This window comes from Bactrocera neohumeralis, chromosome 4, assembly GCF_024586455.1.
Source record: "Bactrocera neohumeralis isolate Rockhampton chromosome 4, APGP_CSIRO_Bneo_wtdbg2-racon-allhic-juicebox.fasta_v2, whole genome shotgun sequence".
NCBI lineage: Eukaryota > Metazoa > Arthropoda > Insecta > Diptera > Tephritidae > Bactrocera > Bactrocera neohumeralis.
This window is the reverse complement of record NC_065921.1, coordinates 23,230,156-23,249,412: the sequence shown is the minus strand read 5'-3', so window position 1 is coordinate 23,249,412 and position 19,257 is coordinate 23,230,156. Positions and strand designations below refer to the sequence as shown.

The following is a 19,257-nucleotide window of genomic DNA, read 5'->3' as shown; positions in this document are numbered from 1 at the left end:
TTTAAGATAATTGAATTTGATTGAAAAATTCGCAATCAAAAAAAAAAACGGTAAAAAACTTAGTGAGTTCATGTTAAATGTTTCCGATTACGTTAAAACAGTAATTTCGAGAGATATGGTTTTTCAAATTTATATTTTTTAAGGTTTCTGTGGACTATAAAGTCTTTTTCCACATGATGAATAATGTTGTTTTTGTATTTTTAACACCCATAAGTAGCTTTAAAGCGAAAAAATATTTTTCCTTTTAATTTTATGCCCCATAATAATATGATTAATGAAGTATTAACAACTTGAAATCAATATAAATAATTAATTACAAAGTATATATTATTTGGGTTGGGTTGTGTTGATTATACCATTTTTAGTTATATTTAGATTCAACTCATTCCAGTTCATTTATTCAATGAAAGTAGATTTCATTACCAACCTATAAACATGCCTACACGTGTAAACTACTATTTTGAATAAAATAAAATTCAAAACTTGTAATTATAAACCGTTGAAAGCATCATTCCATACGAAAGTGACTTGCCTTATTTATTTGCATTTTAATGCAAACGATATAACTTGGTGCATGAAAAATGATGCCGTCGGCACGTAAAGGCGTTAATAATCAGTGCATCTCTACCCACATGCATATATGCATAGGTATATACAAGTACACAGAGCTCTTTACATTTGGAAAACTATTTTCAAAATATATAAAAGAATATTTTATTTTTGAAATGTCAAACAAAAATCATATAAAATTTATTTTTATTTAGTATTAAAAAAACTCGTTAAATCTCTCATAATTTCCGAAATCGTTAAACCGTTAGCTCATTAATTAGACGCTTTATTAACAGCCACAAATGTAGAAAAAGTGTGAGACATGTGTGCGTTGCTTCAGAGCTGCGTTTGAGCTTTGCTTCCACTTGCAACATCGTCAGTTGGCATTCGGTGGAGCAATAGAATGAACGTGAAATGTGGCCGCGCAACATTTAACATATTTTATATTTTAAATTAATTTATTTTTTAAATAAATAATTTATGAAAAATCGGAGGTCAGCGAATTTTAAAGAGCAACGTGAATTTCGTGTAAATTTAGTGCCTCATTTACATGCAATTAGCCAAGTGTTAAGTGGAAAGCAAAAGCGTAAAAATGCCGTCGGTTGCTAAGAGTAAAAGTGTAAATTCAGGTACAAATAAAAAAGATATTAAATGAAGAAAAAATATATTAAAAAATATTTTAAACAAAATTTTACATTTACATATTTTGGGCGGTTTTCCAAACTTTTTAGACTTCAATACTATTTTGATATTATAATTTTCAAAAATGTTTAGTTTGTGGAATATCATCAGCACACACGTACTACTGTGGGTCAAAAATAGTAAGATTTTTTAATTTAAATTTGATGTGCGGAATCAAATTTCTGGTGCTGAAACGTTCAGAATGTTGGAAAAGCCTTCGGTGGTATCTGTTTATCGTGAGCAAGTGTTTTTGATTTGTACAAATTATTCCAGCAGGGTCAAGAAAGCATTGACGATGAACCACGTTCAGGGCAGCCATCAACATCAACTGATGCTCACCACATTAATAGAATAAAGGAATTGGTACTTCAGAAACGATGATTAACAGTCAAAAATCTTACTGGCATCGTTAGAATATCGGAATGATCAGTGAAAATCATTTTGAAAGATTAGTGTAGAAGTGAAAGCGCGATTGGTTCCAAAATCACTAATTCTTTTCGAAAAACAGAGTCGGGTTAACGTCTGTGAAACAATGCTTTCCGACTACCAGAATGTCATGAACCGTATTATTACTAGCGACGAACCTTGGATCTATGCTTACGACCCGGAAACAAATGATCAATCCGCCGAATATTGTACGTAGCAAGGGTGAGCCGAAACCGAAAAAACAACGTCAAATTAGGTCAAATATAAAGGTTATGTTGACAGTTTTCTTCGATTATCGAGGTGTGGTGCACTTCAAATTCCTTCCGATCGGCCAAACTGTCAACAAGGAATACTATTTGAGTGTTATGCGTCATTTGTCGAAGTTATTTGTAAAAAGAGACCAAAATTTTGGGCTGCCAATTCTTGGGTTTTGCACCACGATAAAGCATCGTGCCGCAACCACCATATTTGTCTGATTTAGCTTCGTGTGACTTCTGACAAACAAAGTCTTACCATGTTTTGCACTCAATAGAATATGAAAAAAAAGTTGAAAAGAGAGGTTATACCTTTAAAAATAGCATTCTAAGGTCTAACGCTTTCCTTAAAACAACATTTTTCAAAATTGCTTAGGACAAACAATTCCATACTAATATTTTTTGTAAATGTTCAGTATGTCCATAGTTTCCCATGCAATCATATACCAGTTTTTTGGTCTGATTTCAAAATTTTCTTTCGAATTCAATTTAAAAAAAAAATGCTCAATATTGTTAATTTAAATTTTTCAACTCTAGGTTATTGTATGAGTATACGTAATATCTTAGAAAATCGGCCGAAATATGACTCTTCTTCAAAAATTGCAATGTGATTTTTTAGGCTCTCACACTTTTTATTTACTTTACTTGACGTATTTTGTACATAATATTAGTCGTCTAAAAGATTTCATCTCTTAAAGCTTCAAGTTTAATCTACATATTAGCTCCTGAAATTTCGATACGAATGTTAATTGTAACAATAAAATTGAATAAATATATCGAGATAACCACTCAAACTTTAATTCAAAGAAAAGGCGTAATGCTTTCGGTATTAGGTGAAGATAATCAGCACATTTTATTATAAAACAAGAATGTTATACGTTTTTTGGATACATTAGACATTTTGGTGTGGTGGCCGAAATCTCTGCCGAGCCTCAGAAAACCAAAATGTTCGATAAAAAAGTATTTGTGATACGATCTTGTCCATTGTGAAACAAGGTTACCATGGCGTATTACTAAAATTTAAGCCACTTTACCACTTTCATTGATTCACAAGAGATGTCTATAATGAATTTTTTATCATATTAAAACCCCTCGGAAAAAATCTACGTGTTTTAGTTAAAACCTTAAATTAGAACTTGGCCTTCGATTGGACTCAGTGTATACTTTCGCCACAGAAAAGGTTTTTTATGAAAACTGACAGCAAACCGCAACTGGCGGGAGCAGCTTCACACATATTTATGGTTAGAATAGACATTTGCTAATAAAATATACATCTATTGATGATAATACTTAATAGTACGGTCAATTTCAAAGTGTATATGCATACTATTAATGTATGAATCATACACATATACGCCTACTATGTAGTATACAGGTATGCTTTGGTCAAGCACTTACCTGTGTACAAGCCGATAACAACAAATAAAAAGCACCTGAAAGCCATTCAAGTCATTTGCATACATGCCGTTATGAAAAGTAAAAAACGAAAGTTTAAAAAGAACTCAAACGGCAACCGTGGGTAGAGGGCGATACTCGAACTGTTTAATTGTTTGTAAACTGGAGAGCTGGCGAACATGGAAATAGGGAAAATATTCACATGGAGATACCTATGTAGATAATGATATCATAAGTATATCTGTATTAATCACACATCATAGTTGTATAATTGGAGGGTAGGGTCGACGTTGACTCTTTATCATCAATAAATAATGTTAATCAAATATATGTGGATTTCTGTGTAATTTAAAGGGCAACGACTTGTTTTTTTACCTGTTTTTTTATTATAATCTGAGTATACCTTTCTTATTTGTTTAGATTATTTCGGGAACACTGTCAATCAGTGGCTAACCCATATTGAAAAAGTGTGCTGACCGTGCCATTATGCTGACACTTTAGCAGACGTACAGTAATCGGGTTAATAATACTCTATGTTAGTTTAATCAGTTTAGCCCGCAAATATAACGACATATATACAAGTATGTGACATTGTCGTTGCTTTCGAAAGCATAGCGCACTCATTTGTCACATCTGCCCACACATAAAATTTCATATCTGCTACAGAAATTGTGCTCAAACATTCATCAATTAAGCAATTAAAGCAAGCTACGTTAAATGTTTGTCGCGCATCATATCCACAAGAATTCGTATTATTCGCTCTTAATGTTGCCGCTGAAAATATTCGTACTCGTGCCATATGTAGGGCTTTATTAGCGGTGAAAAACAGGAATGATTTCAATCTTATGGATATAAGTTAAAATATAAGTGGACGATTTTTCACATGAAATAATATTTAAGAGAATTTGACAATATAATCTTTGTTGACAGAAGACTGCAAGAAATGGCTAGAATAAGGCACCAGGGGAACAATGGAGCATCTCTTATGCACTTGTCTCGCATTGGAAAGACAACACTGTAAGAATCTAGGGTCTTCACGCTATGATACACTGGAGGGGGCATCAATAGTGAGGCCACAGAGTCTGTTAAAATTCGCGTCAAGCGTAGGCACTCTTCATGGGCCTAGTAACTGAACTCTATCTGGTATCGCAAAGAACCAAAACTGGTCTATGCGTGGCTTATTGGCCTACCAGATAACACTAACTTAACCTAACCTGTTGATATAGTATTTATTGAAAGCTTGCCATGATGTTAGCAAAATGCAAAAGGAAACGTTAATTCGGAGGAGAGTAGGCGAGTGATGACGCAGCTATGTAGATCTCTAGGAGGCTCATTGTGATACCACCGGGGCTAATATTCGCTCACTCTGTTAAACCTCTCTGAACCACACAGTGCTTCTGATGAAGTTCGGCAGTGCGAGAATTTTTCTTTTTGCAACCTCTGAAACGTCGTCCAGAAAGCATTGACCTATAGTTGCGATTCTCTTTCACTACAGAGCCTTGCATTCGCATAGAAGATGTTTTATAGTCTCTTCATTTTCTACCTCATGATAGCTTCTACAATATACATTGTATGGTGCACATAATCTGTGGGCATGTCTGGCAATAAGATAGGGCACTGTTAGTACCCCTACTAGAGCTCTTATATCATTTTGAATTTTAATAGTTGACATGTACTTACGCTTGCCTACTTGTTGAGCTGATGCCTTTTCTAGTTCATCTGCTTCACAATTATCAGTATGTCCTGGAATCCATTGCAGGTTTATCGTAAAATATGATGTTAGAACCACTAAGGGATCAAGGCATTCTTTCACTATCTTTAATGAAACCGTAGGAGACTTCAGTGATTTCGACGCCGCTTGGCTATCCATATACACATATGAATATATTCCTTGTTGTGAGCACACTCCTTGTCGGAGCAACAAGACTTTCTTTGATTGCTGAGATCTCCGCTTGGAATCTATTGTGGCGGTCTGGTAAACGGAATGCTGTCTTGGTGTATAATTTTACTGAAAAGACACCACCTCAGACTCGATTATCTAGTTTGGACCTATCTGTATAAATGCTACGTTCTTTCCTACTCTTCGCTGGAAGGGAACGTAATATTGGGAACTGAATATAGTTTCAATTCTATAGGATTTCGAAAATTCGTGGTAATGGGTTGGAACTAGAACTTACTAAGTATTACAGGCGACTAATTGGGTGGATTGTCTCACTCTATGAGCTGACTTTGCCGCCAGTTGCTTACAGAACAAGTTTGTAGGCTGCAGGTGTAAAATGACGTTTAGTGCTTGACTTGTCATTGCTAATACTATAATAGTTGCTATTTGTATCCTTTCCATACGCTGTTTCGCGTATTTCTCTTCCATTATTGGGCCCCATACCAATATACCGTATCGTATAATCGGTCTAACAACTACTTTGTAGTGTGATTGAGCTTCCTGAAGAGTTAACCCCATTTGGGCCTCACCGTTCTTTTGCAGATGCAAAGTGCTTTAGCTGCTTTCTTCACCCTAGGGTCTAAGTCTGGTTTCCACGAAAAATTCCTGTCTAACATTGGTCTTTGTCTCATCTTTAATGGTTAGCCTGGTACCATTTAATAATGGCGGCATGACTTCTGGAGTACTGTATTTCCTAGTGAACAATACTAGCACAGTCTTGCTGGCATTTAAGTTTAGTCCACACATTACGGTCCAACGGTTTATATTATTTCCTATCGTTTGACATCGTTAGCGAAGGTATTCGGAAATTCACCTCTAACCGAAACTGCCACATCGTCAGGGTGGGCCACAACCGGCCAAACTGTCAACAAGGAATACTATTTGAGTGTTATGTGTCATTTGCGTGAAGCTATTTATAAAATGAGGCCGGAATTTTGGGCCGACAACTCTTGGTTCGTGAGTTTTTCGCGAAATTTTCAACCAATATTGTGCCGCAACCATCGTAATCGTCTGATTTAGCTCGGTGTGACTTCTGGCTATTCAGAAAACTCAAACGACGGCTCCAGGAAAACCTTTTTGAGTCAATTGAAGACATTAAACGTGAATCGCAACGTGCATTGCATGCTTTTCCGAAGGGTTTACTTTGAGGAGGATGACATATATTTTGAAGAATAAATTAAGAATTACAAAATTATGAACAAAGTCTTACTATTTTTTGCTCATAATAGTATGAATAAATTAGAATTACAGTATATGATTTCCTAAAACTTAATTATGTTGAATAAAGTATCAATTTGCCCGATAACTGGACTAAAGTGAGCAATTTTTTTCTCAGATTTAGAGTGCGGCGTCGACGAAGGAGAGGACATCGCCTTGGCGATGTCACCGACCGGACAGATAGCTAAGACACCAACACCACGTGACGAAGCAGATAGTGACGATCAGCGTGAGACATGGAGCGGCAAAGTCGATTTTTTACTATCAGTTATTGGATTCGCAGTCGATTTAGCAAACGTTTGGCGATTTCCATATTTATGCTACAAAAATGGCGGTGGTAAGTACCCACACTATGTTTTCTACTTCAAATATATGTAAAAGTATTTATGTGTTATACGCTCAATAATTGCTTATTCAATTATTAATTTCGTCTATAAGCAGTTGTTTAAGTCTACTTTAAGTATTATCTTGGCGTGTAAGAGGAAATAATTAAATACTCAAAGCACACCCACAAGCTTACACCTAATCTGCCATAATCCGCATGGCAATCTAAAGTTAATTTGTGTGCGTCCAATTTGCTACAGCCTAGCCGACTAGCTACATTGTTGTACAGGCGTGTCGACGTAATAATGTGCTGTAAACGGATGGCAGGAGTCGATTACATTTGACTTAAGGACTCATATACATATATGTATATAATGATGTGCGTTTGTATGCAGTTGAGTAAGTGTGCTTGCTGGCTTATTGCTATGATTTATGCCACTTAACACCCGACTCTACTCCGGCAATAATAATTGTAGTAATAGCTTAAGCAACAATTGCTGCCTAACTTTTCGCTTCTTTTTTGTGGGAGAAAAAGTTTAGCTAAGTGTCGCGTAGCTGCAAAGGTACTCATATAGCAATATACGAGTCTATGTAAGTGTGTCTAGCATAAGAACCACAATATATGCCATTTGTCATGCTCAACACTTTTGCCAGTGAAGTGCTGCCATTAAATGTGCCTCTTATGGCACACTTCCTTGAGAAAATTGCTGTGTTCTGTTTGAATGCGTCGCCTCAATATTGCCATCAACACTATCACCACCAGTTGCTATTGCTGGTCTATTCGCATCCTGTTGCCTTTTGATGCTTGCTGGCAGTGTTGCAGATAAAGTTGGCTGTGGTTTTCCGGTATTCATTTCGGGATTGGTAAGAAAGAGTTTGTTTATTCTATTATACGTTTATTTGGCAGCGAGAATCATTTTACGAAGATTGTCCGACATTTAAATCACGCTATAAAATGATTTTAGAGTTTAAAGAAGGCAGCACTCAGTTTTCAATTCACCTTATCTGTGAGATAATTGTTGATTCCAAAGAGGTGTTTATGGCTTTAAAGGGTGGAAGAGGGTTCGCCATGTTGTTGTAGTCATAGCGAGTATCAGAGCATGCTTTCACCCAAGCAATAAGTTAACTGTCATCGAGATAACTTAACGATTGGGCCTACGAAACGAGATGTTTCGACAGGTTCGGATCAAAGAGAGAGAGGATTGAGTTGGTTTCATTGGACATGCAAACAGGTGATTAGTAGTCATACGAGGGAATTATATACAGGACATAGCTTCTATATATCAGGACTATTCTGGATAATTATTTTAATCTGTTAAAATACCCAGGACGAAATTGCGTAAAATATTAATCGATTGAAGGCCTTGGCTTTGCGTCGTCCCAGATGATTTTGACATTGGATAATTCACGCAGTATCGATCTTCTACATGTTATTTTTAGTCGGAAGCAACTTCGGTGTGTTCCTCAAAGTATGCTCTATCCAGCGCTACTGGAGACTTGGCTACCACGGCTCTGTTGACAGTCATAACTTCGAAGTTGGAGGTGTTTTTTTTTTGTCTTGGGACCAGCATTAACACCAACAATAAAGTCAGCCTAGAAATCCAACGCAGAATAACTATTGTTAACAGGTGATACTTCGGTTTGAGTAGGCAATTGAGGACAAAGACCGAATACTACCAGTTACTTATCATCCCCGTCCTGGTATATGGTGCAGAGGCATGGATGATGACAACATCTGATGAGTCGGTTACGAGTTTTCGACAGAAAGGTTCTGCGAAAGATTTATGGTTCCTTGTGCAATGGCAACGGCGAATATTGTAGTCGATGGAGCGATGAGCTGTACGAGATATACGACGACAATGACAAAGTTCAGCCAATCAAGATACAGTGGCTACGTTGGCTAAGTCATGTCGTCCGATTGGATGTAAACACTCCAACTCTAAGAGTATTCTCCGAGACCAGTACGTAAGACCTGGAATCTCCAATTGGCGCCAAAGAGCAAAAAGGAGGAACGACTGGCGCGCTGTTGTAAACTATAACCGCGAAAGCGATGTCTACAACAAAAAATAATAAGATTACGGCAAGATCTAGATCGAAAGCAACTAATATTTGGTTGGATAATTCGTAACCCGAACGGATTGAACTTTTTATCCGACCAAGTACTCTCAACCCGACTGTATTCTACGATTTATGTTGCTGCAATAAGAAGGCTACAAAATCCCGAATGTTCAAAGCTTTACACAACTTAATAACGAAAATCGGTACTTGAATTTCACTAGACACCAACAAAGTCAATTCACTTGCCTTTTATGTGTGTGTATGTATGTTTCATTCATAAGCAAGGCAAAGCATGTCGCTCGGCATCCGCCAAGACAATTTCAAAGTTAAGTGCTTTTGTATGACAACTAAATCTGGCAGTCATAATCGCATTTACCGCTGCCATTGAGTGGTGGTGGAGTGAGAAAAAAAAAACTCAGCCAACAAAGTCAAAAGCGAGGAGAAAGAGTTTGTAGTGGCATGCAGAATCATAAAGTTTGGATTAACAAAGAAAATCAGCAGAAAAAGTGCGAAAAGCAGAGAAAAAACGAGAAAATAATGGTGGGATTTTTCCACAGTTTGACTTCGAAAGGCGTATAAAAGCCTTGGTGTACGTGCGGTAAAGTGTTTTGGCCTACGAATTAGGGTGCCACACACGTTCGTAAAGCGAAGGCAAGTTCAATAATCATGTGCTAGATACGCGAAGCTGTGTTAGGTTAGGTTGAAAATCATGTGTGAAGGACTCACAATTATGCATTGCTCTCTGAAACACACTGAGAGTGTGTGAGTACTTAAAATTCAAGTTTATTTCAAATAAAAATCGTACGCTTCATTGCATTCAATCAGCAAAACCGAAGTAAGCCACTGCGTGCAATGCTCGCTGCAACCCAGCCACAAGTTGGTCGTAATAACGGGCTTAAATATCCATGACAACTGACTTAATATAAATTTTACGCACTGCCGTTATGATTCACTATGCTGGGTAATGATAATACTTATACGAGTATAGCGTTACAGCTAAGCAAAAATAAGTAAAGGAAAAATGAAATGGAAGGAGCTAAATCAGCTTTGACTTCGCCTGTGACTAATACATTTTCTCATCATTGCTTACTTATGGCTAATAGCGGCTTAAGCGAGTGCTTTATTGCATGTAAATATATTATGTGTATAATTTTTCACTTTTACGTTATGTATTATTGTAATATTGAATACCGATTTCAGTTCTCACATAAATTGTAGCGTTTCTGCAGTAGCGGTTTCTCCTCACTCTGGAGAGTGTTTCCTTAAATATACAAGTACTATGGAGACGACGAGTTTGAGGTTTTTGGTAGAAAACTCTTGCCTATAGCTTCGTGCTAAATGTGTATATCCTATGATTTGGAATACCAATATTCTCAGGAACTCTGAACTAACTAAAATTTCGTCGATTACTTACAGGGGCTTAACGAAGCTATTGTTTGATTTCATCTATTGGATCTATAACTATATTCGTGCGATTTGTCAAGTAATATCGTAACTTGAATATTATTAGATAATTTAAATATTCCGAAAATGCGTCGAAAAGCTATTGACCTTGTGCATCTCTTCAGTACATGCGATTTATTTGAATTTGATAATAATTTTTTTTTCAGTCAAATACTATATCGGACTTTACTTTAAAATGAAGAAAACCTCAGCCGAAAATTACCAAATTTCGGTGGAAGTCTTTGGTAATCGAGATTTTTGCACCGGATTGTATTTGATATTGAAAAATGGATCTATCACGACAATCCTGAATGCAAAAAATTATATGAGTGATATGATGTCTCTTATAAACACTAAACTAAGTGTTTAAGGAAATTCAAATGCTTTTTATTTAACGCAAAATATAATCGATACAATTAAGTTTTGAATATAACATTAAAATGGACGCCATTACTACTTTTGCAGGAACGAGTTCGATGAACCCAATTTTCGAGTGCTTTTTTCACTAAATCAAGTCGTCAATCATGTCATCAATAGCACGTTCAATATTGACTTCTAAAATTTAGAGAGAGTCTGGCTTATTGATAAAGACTTCAAATATCTCCAGAAAAAGTAGTCTAATGGTGTTAAATCACAACTTCTTGGAGGCCATCCATTTTCACAATTTCTTGAAATAATCCTGTGGCAGGTAGCTCCGTAGTGTTGGAACCAGATGTTGTCAAGATCAACTTCTTCCAATTGCGGCCATAAAAACTTGGTTATTAAGGATCCATACTGCCCTCCATTGACAGTAATAGCGTCATCAGCTTCATTTCGATAGAAGTACGGACCGATGATTCTACCAGACCAAAAACCGTATTAAAGTGTCAATTTAGGTGAATATAATGGTTATTAGCGAATGATTCGTGGATTTCCTTCGCACCAGAATCGACAGTTTTGTTTATTTACCGCACCACTTAGATGAAAGTGAGCATTATTAGAGAAGATGACTTTCTTAAAAAATCATTATCGCTTTGAAGTTGTTCCAAGGCAAAATCAGCTAATTCATGACGTTTACGATGGTCCAATTACTTCAGTTCTTGAGCGAGAAGAGTTTGATATGGATGCAAGTCCAAATCTTTTCTCAAAATCCGCCAGGTTGTGGTTTGAGACAGTCCCAATTATTGAGAATATCTTGAAATCGACAAATTGCGGTCTTTAGCAACACTTTCGGCGAATGCGAGCATAGGTCGTCGATTATTACGATCATAAAATAGCAAAAGCGGGCGAAAAGTTGCAATTAAAGTACGATTATTTTGATAATAAAATTGAATAATTTGTAAATGTTGTTCTTGCCTATACCTTTCCAAAATTAAATTATAAACATTACTGAATATAATGAAAAAACATTACAGATCACGACGTTTTAAAAATGGTCGAAACGACACTTTGAAGTCAAATCATCCCTAATGGAAAACCCGGTACTTTTTATGTGCTAGGTTCAGAAGAGCAGCTCATCAAATTAAAGCGAGCAATTGTCGAAAAGCTTCCAGAATTTACGACTAGAGACGAGGCAATAATTTTCATTATGATAAGCCGCGATTTTATGTTACAAGACCGGCTAAAAACTATGTGGTTGGAAAACAGCGGCTGAAAATTTTTTTCTTACCCGGCTTATAGACCTCACCTTGTCCCTTCTGAGAAGCATTTGTTTCTGTCTATGTAGAAAGCCCTTAAGTGGAATACGGTCACATTACAACAGAGGAGGGTATCAGAAATTGGCTTGATGCGGTGCAAGATTTGTTCGTAAACCTCTGAGTTTAAAGTATATAGTTAATCTGGAAAAATGGATACCTAGCTGGAGTACTAGGGTAGTTGAAAGGAATTGTGTTTATGTGTTTGGTATATTTTTATACCCTGCTTGGTAAATAGAGTTTGTCATAAAGTTTGTAACACTAAAAAAAAACGTAGGAGCTCCTATAATGTATATGGCTGAGTCGACTTAGATATGTCCGTCCGTCTGTTCGTACACCAACTAGGCCTTCAGTTTTGTGCTTATAGTATGTCGGAACCGCCGATATCAGAGCACTATAGCTTATAGCTGTCACACAAACTGACCGATCAAAATAAAATTCTTGTATACTTTTGTCTCTGTGAAAGGTATCATCGGTGCAGCTGAAGTTAACGTATTTGCTTGTTTCAAAATATATTTTTTTGAAATATTTTTACTTTTCTGACCAATCAACTAGATTAATTTATCCGTTGTGATTCAAATACATTAATTTCATGCAAAATTTTCACTAAATACTACATACTTAAGTACGTAAATATATGAGTGTATGTGTGTAACGTCACTTCATCATTTAAGCACACTTCAAGTCACAATCTCACCGACTTCTATACACATTGGTGCAACGTTGGGATCACTTACCTTGCTACTCACACATAGAAGCACGGCATATTATTTTAAGAGGAAATTTGATTAGATGACGTCATTATTTTATGCTGTATACCCACTTTAAAGACACACACACTAACAATTTAACGATAAATGCCAAGCATCGAAACCAACGAATTTGCATTGGCTACAACAACAATTGCAATGTAGACTATATATAACAAAATATTGAATGAAAATGGCTACGCGCACAAACCTACAAACACCACACGCTCACACTTCCACAAAGTGAGTGCGAGTGCTGTTGATGTTTGATGTCGAAAACGGTGTGTGCCTTTGTCAACCAAGAGCAGAGCACTTCATTTAACAAGTCGACACAGGAACAAAGGCAATAGGACTACAGCATGACGATGGCGATATCGATGGTACCAAATACATTCATACATATGTACCAGATGTATGTGTATGAGCGTGGAAAGCCTGTGCATATTTTGTTTTAAAATTAGATTTATATTGTGCTATAATCAAAATCATATTGGTTCTTTTTTAAGTGAACCCAAGAGAGTGTGGTGGAAAACAAAAATGAGTCCAGGCGGCGGGGAGTTTGTAGGACAACAGCATTTTATAAGGTGTTAAATATGTGGTAATGGCTGTGACACTTTGTTGGACGGAAAATGGTGCTGCTGTAACGGGAAAAAGGAAATTAGGCTTTCCTAATTGTGGGCGGATGGATTGCAGGAGTATTGGGGGTTGTGAGAAAATCGAATCATAGAAAAGAGTAAGTGGTTGGAAAAGTTTAGCATATAATACTGGCATTGTGTATTGTTATATATACCGCGCAAGCAACTTGTAATATGATAAATAAAAGTAAAAAATCAAAGTAAAGAGTGGGGTCATATATTTTTTTTACTGAACTGATGTGTGCTTATTATAGAATTTGAATATGAAGTAAGCATTGCAAGTGACATTTTTATTTCCTTAACAGTGGAATATTTATTTATGATTGCTTTGATATAATTTTTCAGACTTCTTCTTGTGAATATTATTAATATTATGATGTTCGTTGAATCAATGAACTGATGTACTTTTTCTATGTTTGTTTTTATTAAAACATGGATAGAAATCTATAACAAGTTGTTTTAAAAGCAGCACTACTTTCCATATACCTATGCTACAGTCGAAGTATTAAGGGTTACGTGGGCTATGAATTAAAAAAAAATCGTTTAATTTTTTATTTATTTTTTTTTTTAAATACTATAATATGTCTAAAATATTTTTCCAAAGTTTCATGGCAATCGCAATAAAAATGTAGGAGATAAAATCTTTGATCGTCTCTTTCTCGCAACATCGTTTTCGAAGTCAGTGGTGACGATTTTTCAGAAAGTAGTGAAGCCGTCTTATTGCAACTTTTCACAGATCATCTAAATAGAATGACATCGTAATTGATCGAAGGATTTTTTTTCGACTACAACTAATAGATACTATTCAAGGCAGTTTGTATTAAAAATTAATTCTAAACCCGTTTGTTGTTGTTTTGTTTGCAACTTTGCCAAAAATTCCTTCCATCTACTAACCGACGAAATTTGGGTTTTTGTTATTAGGTGAATCCTTCGTCGCTGACCACCGCGAGGAGACGTTTTTGGGCGGTGCTTCCGAAAACCAGTTACCAATTGCTGAAATTTCAAAAAAAAAAAAAATTACGAAAAATTCACAAAATATTATTCAAATGTTGCTCTTTGATATTCTTAAAACTTGAAATGATGAAAATAAGCATTTTAAGCCATCAAAACACACGTAACTCTTTAAAAAAGATATTATAAAACTGCAAATTTTCATCTAGAAATGAGAAAATCGACACATATTTTTCTCTTGGCGCCAAATTTGATCGCGAGTCATCGCCTTCGCCCTATTTTATCTCATATATAGCGGTTAAATTTGATATACATATCTTAGAGGTGTCGTCGGTCAAGTAGCGCTTTATGCAATTCAAATTATTTGATAATACTTCTTAACCAGCATTAACATGAAATATTCGATTCTAAAAACAGTAAACTTTTCTATACAAATTTAAGTAGTTTGTGTCGATCAGTACTGAAATGTACTACAATATTACTCATACGCCATGTATACCTCTTAAGCTACTAGTACTATTTCGGTGCGTATTTAACTATACTATAGTATATAGTATTTCAAATTTAGACAAACTTGATTTCATAATCATTTTATAACTTTCATGAATGAAAATAAATCTAATGCAAATTTAATGACATGGTGAGATGAATGCAGAACGCTTTTTGCTTTCGCTAATTTTTAAATACTATAAATGATTTCAACTCTCATCATACCATGGTTATAAAATATTTTTCTGATCATGAAAGTCTTATCATTTTATAAAAGTCTTTCATCTTAACATTATTTCATTTATTGCTGGTTAAATGTAAGAGGATTTTTAATAACCACTGCATCACTGTTGCATTTTCTCGTTTGCTCTGCACATTGTCTTCTTTTGCTAATGGCCATAATTTAATAATGAAGTTAGTGTTTGCTTTTGTGAAGTTTCATTAACTATGTCTATGTAGTTATATACTAAGCCTTAGAATATAAAAATGTTCAGTGAATATACTTATATACTCTCGTTCGCTAATAATATAATTTTAACGGACTAATTGAAAAGTTCGAGAACTATTGTTAAAAATGATTGAACTATCGTTTTTATTAGTTATTAGAAAATATTAACTTTTATAAATAAAGTACTTAAGTGGACACTCAGCAGTGCCGTTCGTAAGGGCATTCAATTATCCGTTAAATAGACTTAAACACGTCTATCCTTTAGCATGACAAATAATTAAAAATGAAATTATGCAAATTTTTTGCACAATTTTTTGGGAAAACATCTTTATAAGGTACTTATATTCCAATAATCTCTTAATCTTATATATATCTTATACCATAAAACTACTTTTAATTCCAAGTACTTACATACAAGTACGATTTAATTCATAATAGTCTGGTTCAATGCAAAGTTATTGCTATTGTAAACCAAATCAAAATTAACATTAACTTTACTTTTATTTCTAGTAATTGAAAACTTCTATTGAATATCCAATAGTGGACGTTCATTAAATAAGTACTGTTGGTAAATAAGTACATAGTTAGTTTGTTATATACAGACTTGAATCTGTAAAAATTTTAGTTCTTAAGAAATTTTACCACAGCAAGTTGGATGATTTTTAATCAAATTGTTTCATTCCCTCGATATGATGGTTTCTCGATAATTACTTTCAGGGTTTGGATAGTTCATGTCCTCAGAAAGTTTCTTATATAAAACCAATGTTCCCTGAAATGGTAACCGCTTTAACAGATAAGGTGATAGTATCTGTTAACATAATGTTATAATAGATGCAAGGGATTGGAGGGTCTTTCAAAAACTTTCTCCACAGAACTGACATTAAAAAGAAATTATAGTTTCCCCGAATAGAAATAGCAGTTGAAATGAAAAGTCCCCGGCCTGGAACATAGATGGCGCTCTAAAATTCATATTATTATACCCTGAACAGGGTTTATTAAGTTTGTCACGAAGTTTGTAACACCCAGAAGGACGCGCCGGAGACCCCATAAAGTATATACATATATAAATGATCAGTATGTTGAGCTGAGTCGATTTAGCCATGTCCGTCTGCCTGTCTGTCCGTCTGTCTGTATATATACGAACTAGTCCCTCAGTTTTTAAGATGTCGTTCTGAAATTTTGCAAACGTCATTTTCTCTTCAAGAAGCTGCTCATTTGTCGGAACTGTAGATATCGGACCACTATAACATATAGCTGCCATACAAACTGAACAATCGGAATCAAGTTCTTGTATGGAAAACTTCACAAAAGTTGGCACAGGTTTTTTTTTAGGGCAACAATGTAATCTCCGAAGAAATTGTTCAGATCGGTTAACTATAGCATATAGCTGCCACACAAACTGAATGATCGGAATCAAATGTTTGCATTGGAAACTTCCTTATTTGACGATATATCTTCACGAAATTTGGTATGAGTTATTGTTCATAGCAATAATGCAATATCGAAAGAAATTGTTCAGATCGGCTCACTATAGCATATAGTTGCCATACAAACTGAACTGAACGGAATCAAGGGCTTGTATGGAAAACTTTCGCATTTGACGTGGTATCTTTCCGAAATTTGACATCGATTACTGCTAAAGGTAATAACATAATCTCCAAAAAAATTGTTCAGATCGGATTACTGTAGCATATAGCTTTCATACAAACTGGACACATAGTTACTAAAAGAAATGCACCTGTGAAGGGTATATTAGTATATAGTAAATTTGCTAGCTAGTAGGATTAGTTCCTGTATTATATCATTTTGAGTGAAGCAACTTTTGTTATTGTGAAAAAACGGATAAAAAGAAATTCCGCGTGTTGATAAAATATTGCCTTTTGAAAGAAAAAAATACAGTTGAAGCAAAAACTTGGCTTGATCACGAGTTTCCGGACACTGCTCCAGGAAAATCAACTATCCACGATTGGTATGCTAAGTTTCGACGTGGTGAAACGATCATCGAAGACGGTGAACGCGCCACAGAGGGTGTCAGCGACGAAAACATCCAAATTATTCAAAGACAATACAATTTAGGAATTGGTGTTTGAGAATAGACGATAAATAGTCAGAGCTCTTACATGCGTCGTTGGAATATCGGAAGGATCAGTGAAAACCATTTGAAAGATGAGTGAAAGCACGATTGGTTTCAAAATCACTGAATTTCCGACTACTAGGGTGTGATGAAACGTATTATTAGTGGCGATCAGTCTTGGATCTATGCTTACGATCCGGAAACAGACGATCAATCGTTCCAATATCGTGGTAATAGTGAGTCGAAGTCGCAAAAGCACGACAATTCAGGTCTAAAATGAAGGCTATGTTGACAGTTTTCTTCGATTATCGACTCCGAATTCCTTGAAATTGGTCAAACTGTCAATAAGTTATATTATTTGAGTTTTCGCCAAATTTTCAGCCAATATCATGTCACAACGACCGTTTTCGCCTGACTCAGTTCCGCGTGGCTTTTGGCTAGTCTGTATACTGTTTGACATTAAACGCGAATCGCTACGAGCATGGTTATTCCAAAAATTGACTTTAACAACTGTTTCGAGGACTGGAAAAAACGTTGGCACAAGTGTATTGTGACTAAGGAGGATTACTTTGAGGGGACGACATATATTTTGAAGAATAAATTAAGAATTTTAAATTTATGAACTAAGTCTTACTATTTTTTGCTGATAGTAGTATATTTGGTTTCACGGAATAACTTATTAACATTCAAAAATACAAGTTCCAAAATACTAAATTATATACACATTAATACATTCCATTTATAGAAAATATATTCATTTATATTTTCAGGCGCTTTTCTGGTACCGTATTGTATTATGTTGCTAGTAGGTGGTATACCATTATTTTACATGGAGTTAGCATTGGGCCAACATAACCGTAAGGGTGCCATTACATGTTGGGGACGTTTAGTGCCGTTATTTAAAGGTAAAGCGTGTGAAACACATATTTACAAATAATCTTAAAATTATTTAAAAAATTTTTGAATTTAAATATTTGTAGGAATCGGTTATGCAGTGGTGCTGATTGCTTTTTATGTTGATTTCTATTACAATGTTATAATCGCTTGGAGTTTACGTTTCTTCTTCGCCTCATTCACAAATAATCTGCCCTGGACGTCGTGTACGAATCCATGGAACTCAGACTATTGCAAACCGGTAACATTTTTACTGTTTCATCATTATGATAATTATTTGTTTAAATAATGTTTTTAACATAATATCCTTTATACTTTACTTTTAGTTTGAAGTTCAACAAAATACAATCGTTCCCATGCAACCCACCATTCAACCGCTAAATATATCTATGAACTTCACCGATTTCGCATTTGACAATCAGTCCGTATTGAGTTACAACGAAAATAAAACTTTGGAAAGTACAACGACAACAGAGCGATTTCATTCCGCAGCATCCGAATATTTCAAGTAAGTGACTTTTATACTAAATGCTTCCTCAAATATTGAGAAGGAATTTTTGAAAATTTTTTCACCCTTCAAAGTATAATTTTGAGAATCTTTCGTTGAACAAATCTTCATATATTTTTAGCCGCTATATACTGGAATTGAATCGCAGTTCAGGATTAGATGACCTCGGCCCAATTAAATGGGATATGGCCGTTTGCTTGCTAGTCGTCTATCTCATCTGTTATTTCTCCTTGTGGAAAGGCATTAGCACGTCTGGTAAGGTTGTGTGGTTCACGGCGCTCTTTCCGTATTGTGTGCTGTTGATATTGCTCATACGTGGCATTACACTGCCTGGATCCGCCATGGGTATAAAATACTATTTGAATCCAAACTTTGACGCTATCTACAAAGCGGATGTGTGGGTAGATGCGGCGACACAGGTGTTCTTCTCATTGGGACCTGGTTTCGGTGTGCTTTTGGCGTACGCGTCATACAATAAATACCACAATAATGTCTACAAGTGAGTTTTCATCTTAATTATAAATATTTGTATCATTATTCCTTTTAATT

At 35.4% G+C, this 19,257-nt stretch overlaps 1 protein-coding gene across 3 annotated transcripts in view; it reads left to right on the top strand.

Moving 5' to 3' along the window:
- The window catches only part of LOC126757504 (sodium-dependent dopamine transporter), a 145,492-nt gene that overhangs the window by 123,302 nt on the left and 2,933 nt on the right, over positions 1 to 19,257 (top strand). For 2 of the 3 annotated variants that reach the window (XM_050471472.1, XM_050471471.1), the window contains exons 2-6: positions 6,581 to 6,799; positions 18,077 to 18,211; positions 18,287 to 18,441; positions 18,527 to 18,708; positions 18,830 to 19,207. In XM_050471472.1, the coding sequence (XP_050327429.1) occupies positions 6,625 to 6,799; positions 18,077 to 18,211; positions 18,287 to 18,441; positions 18,527 to 18,708; positions 18,830 to 19,207 (1,025 nt within the window). In that variant the 5' untranslated portion in view covers positions 6,581 to 6,624. Of the gene's footprint in view, positions 1 to 943; positions 1,179 to 6,580; positions 6,800 to 18,076; positions 18,212 to 18,286; positions 18,442 to 18,526; positions 18,709 to 18,829; positions 19,208 to 19,257 lie in introns of those variants that run through there. The other variant, XM_050471470.1, reaches the window with a different exon arrangement.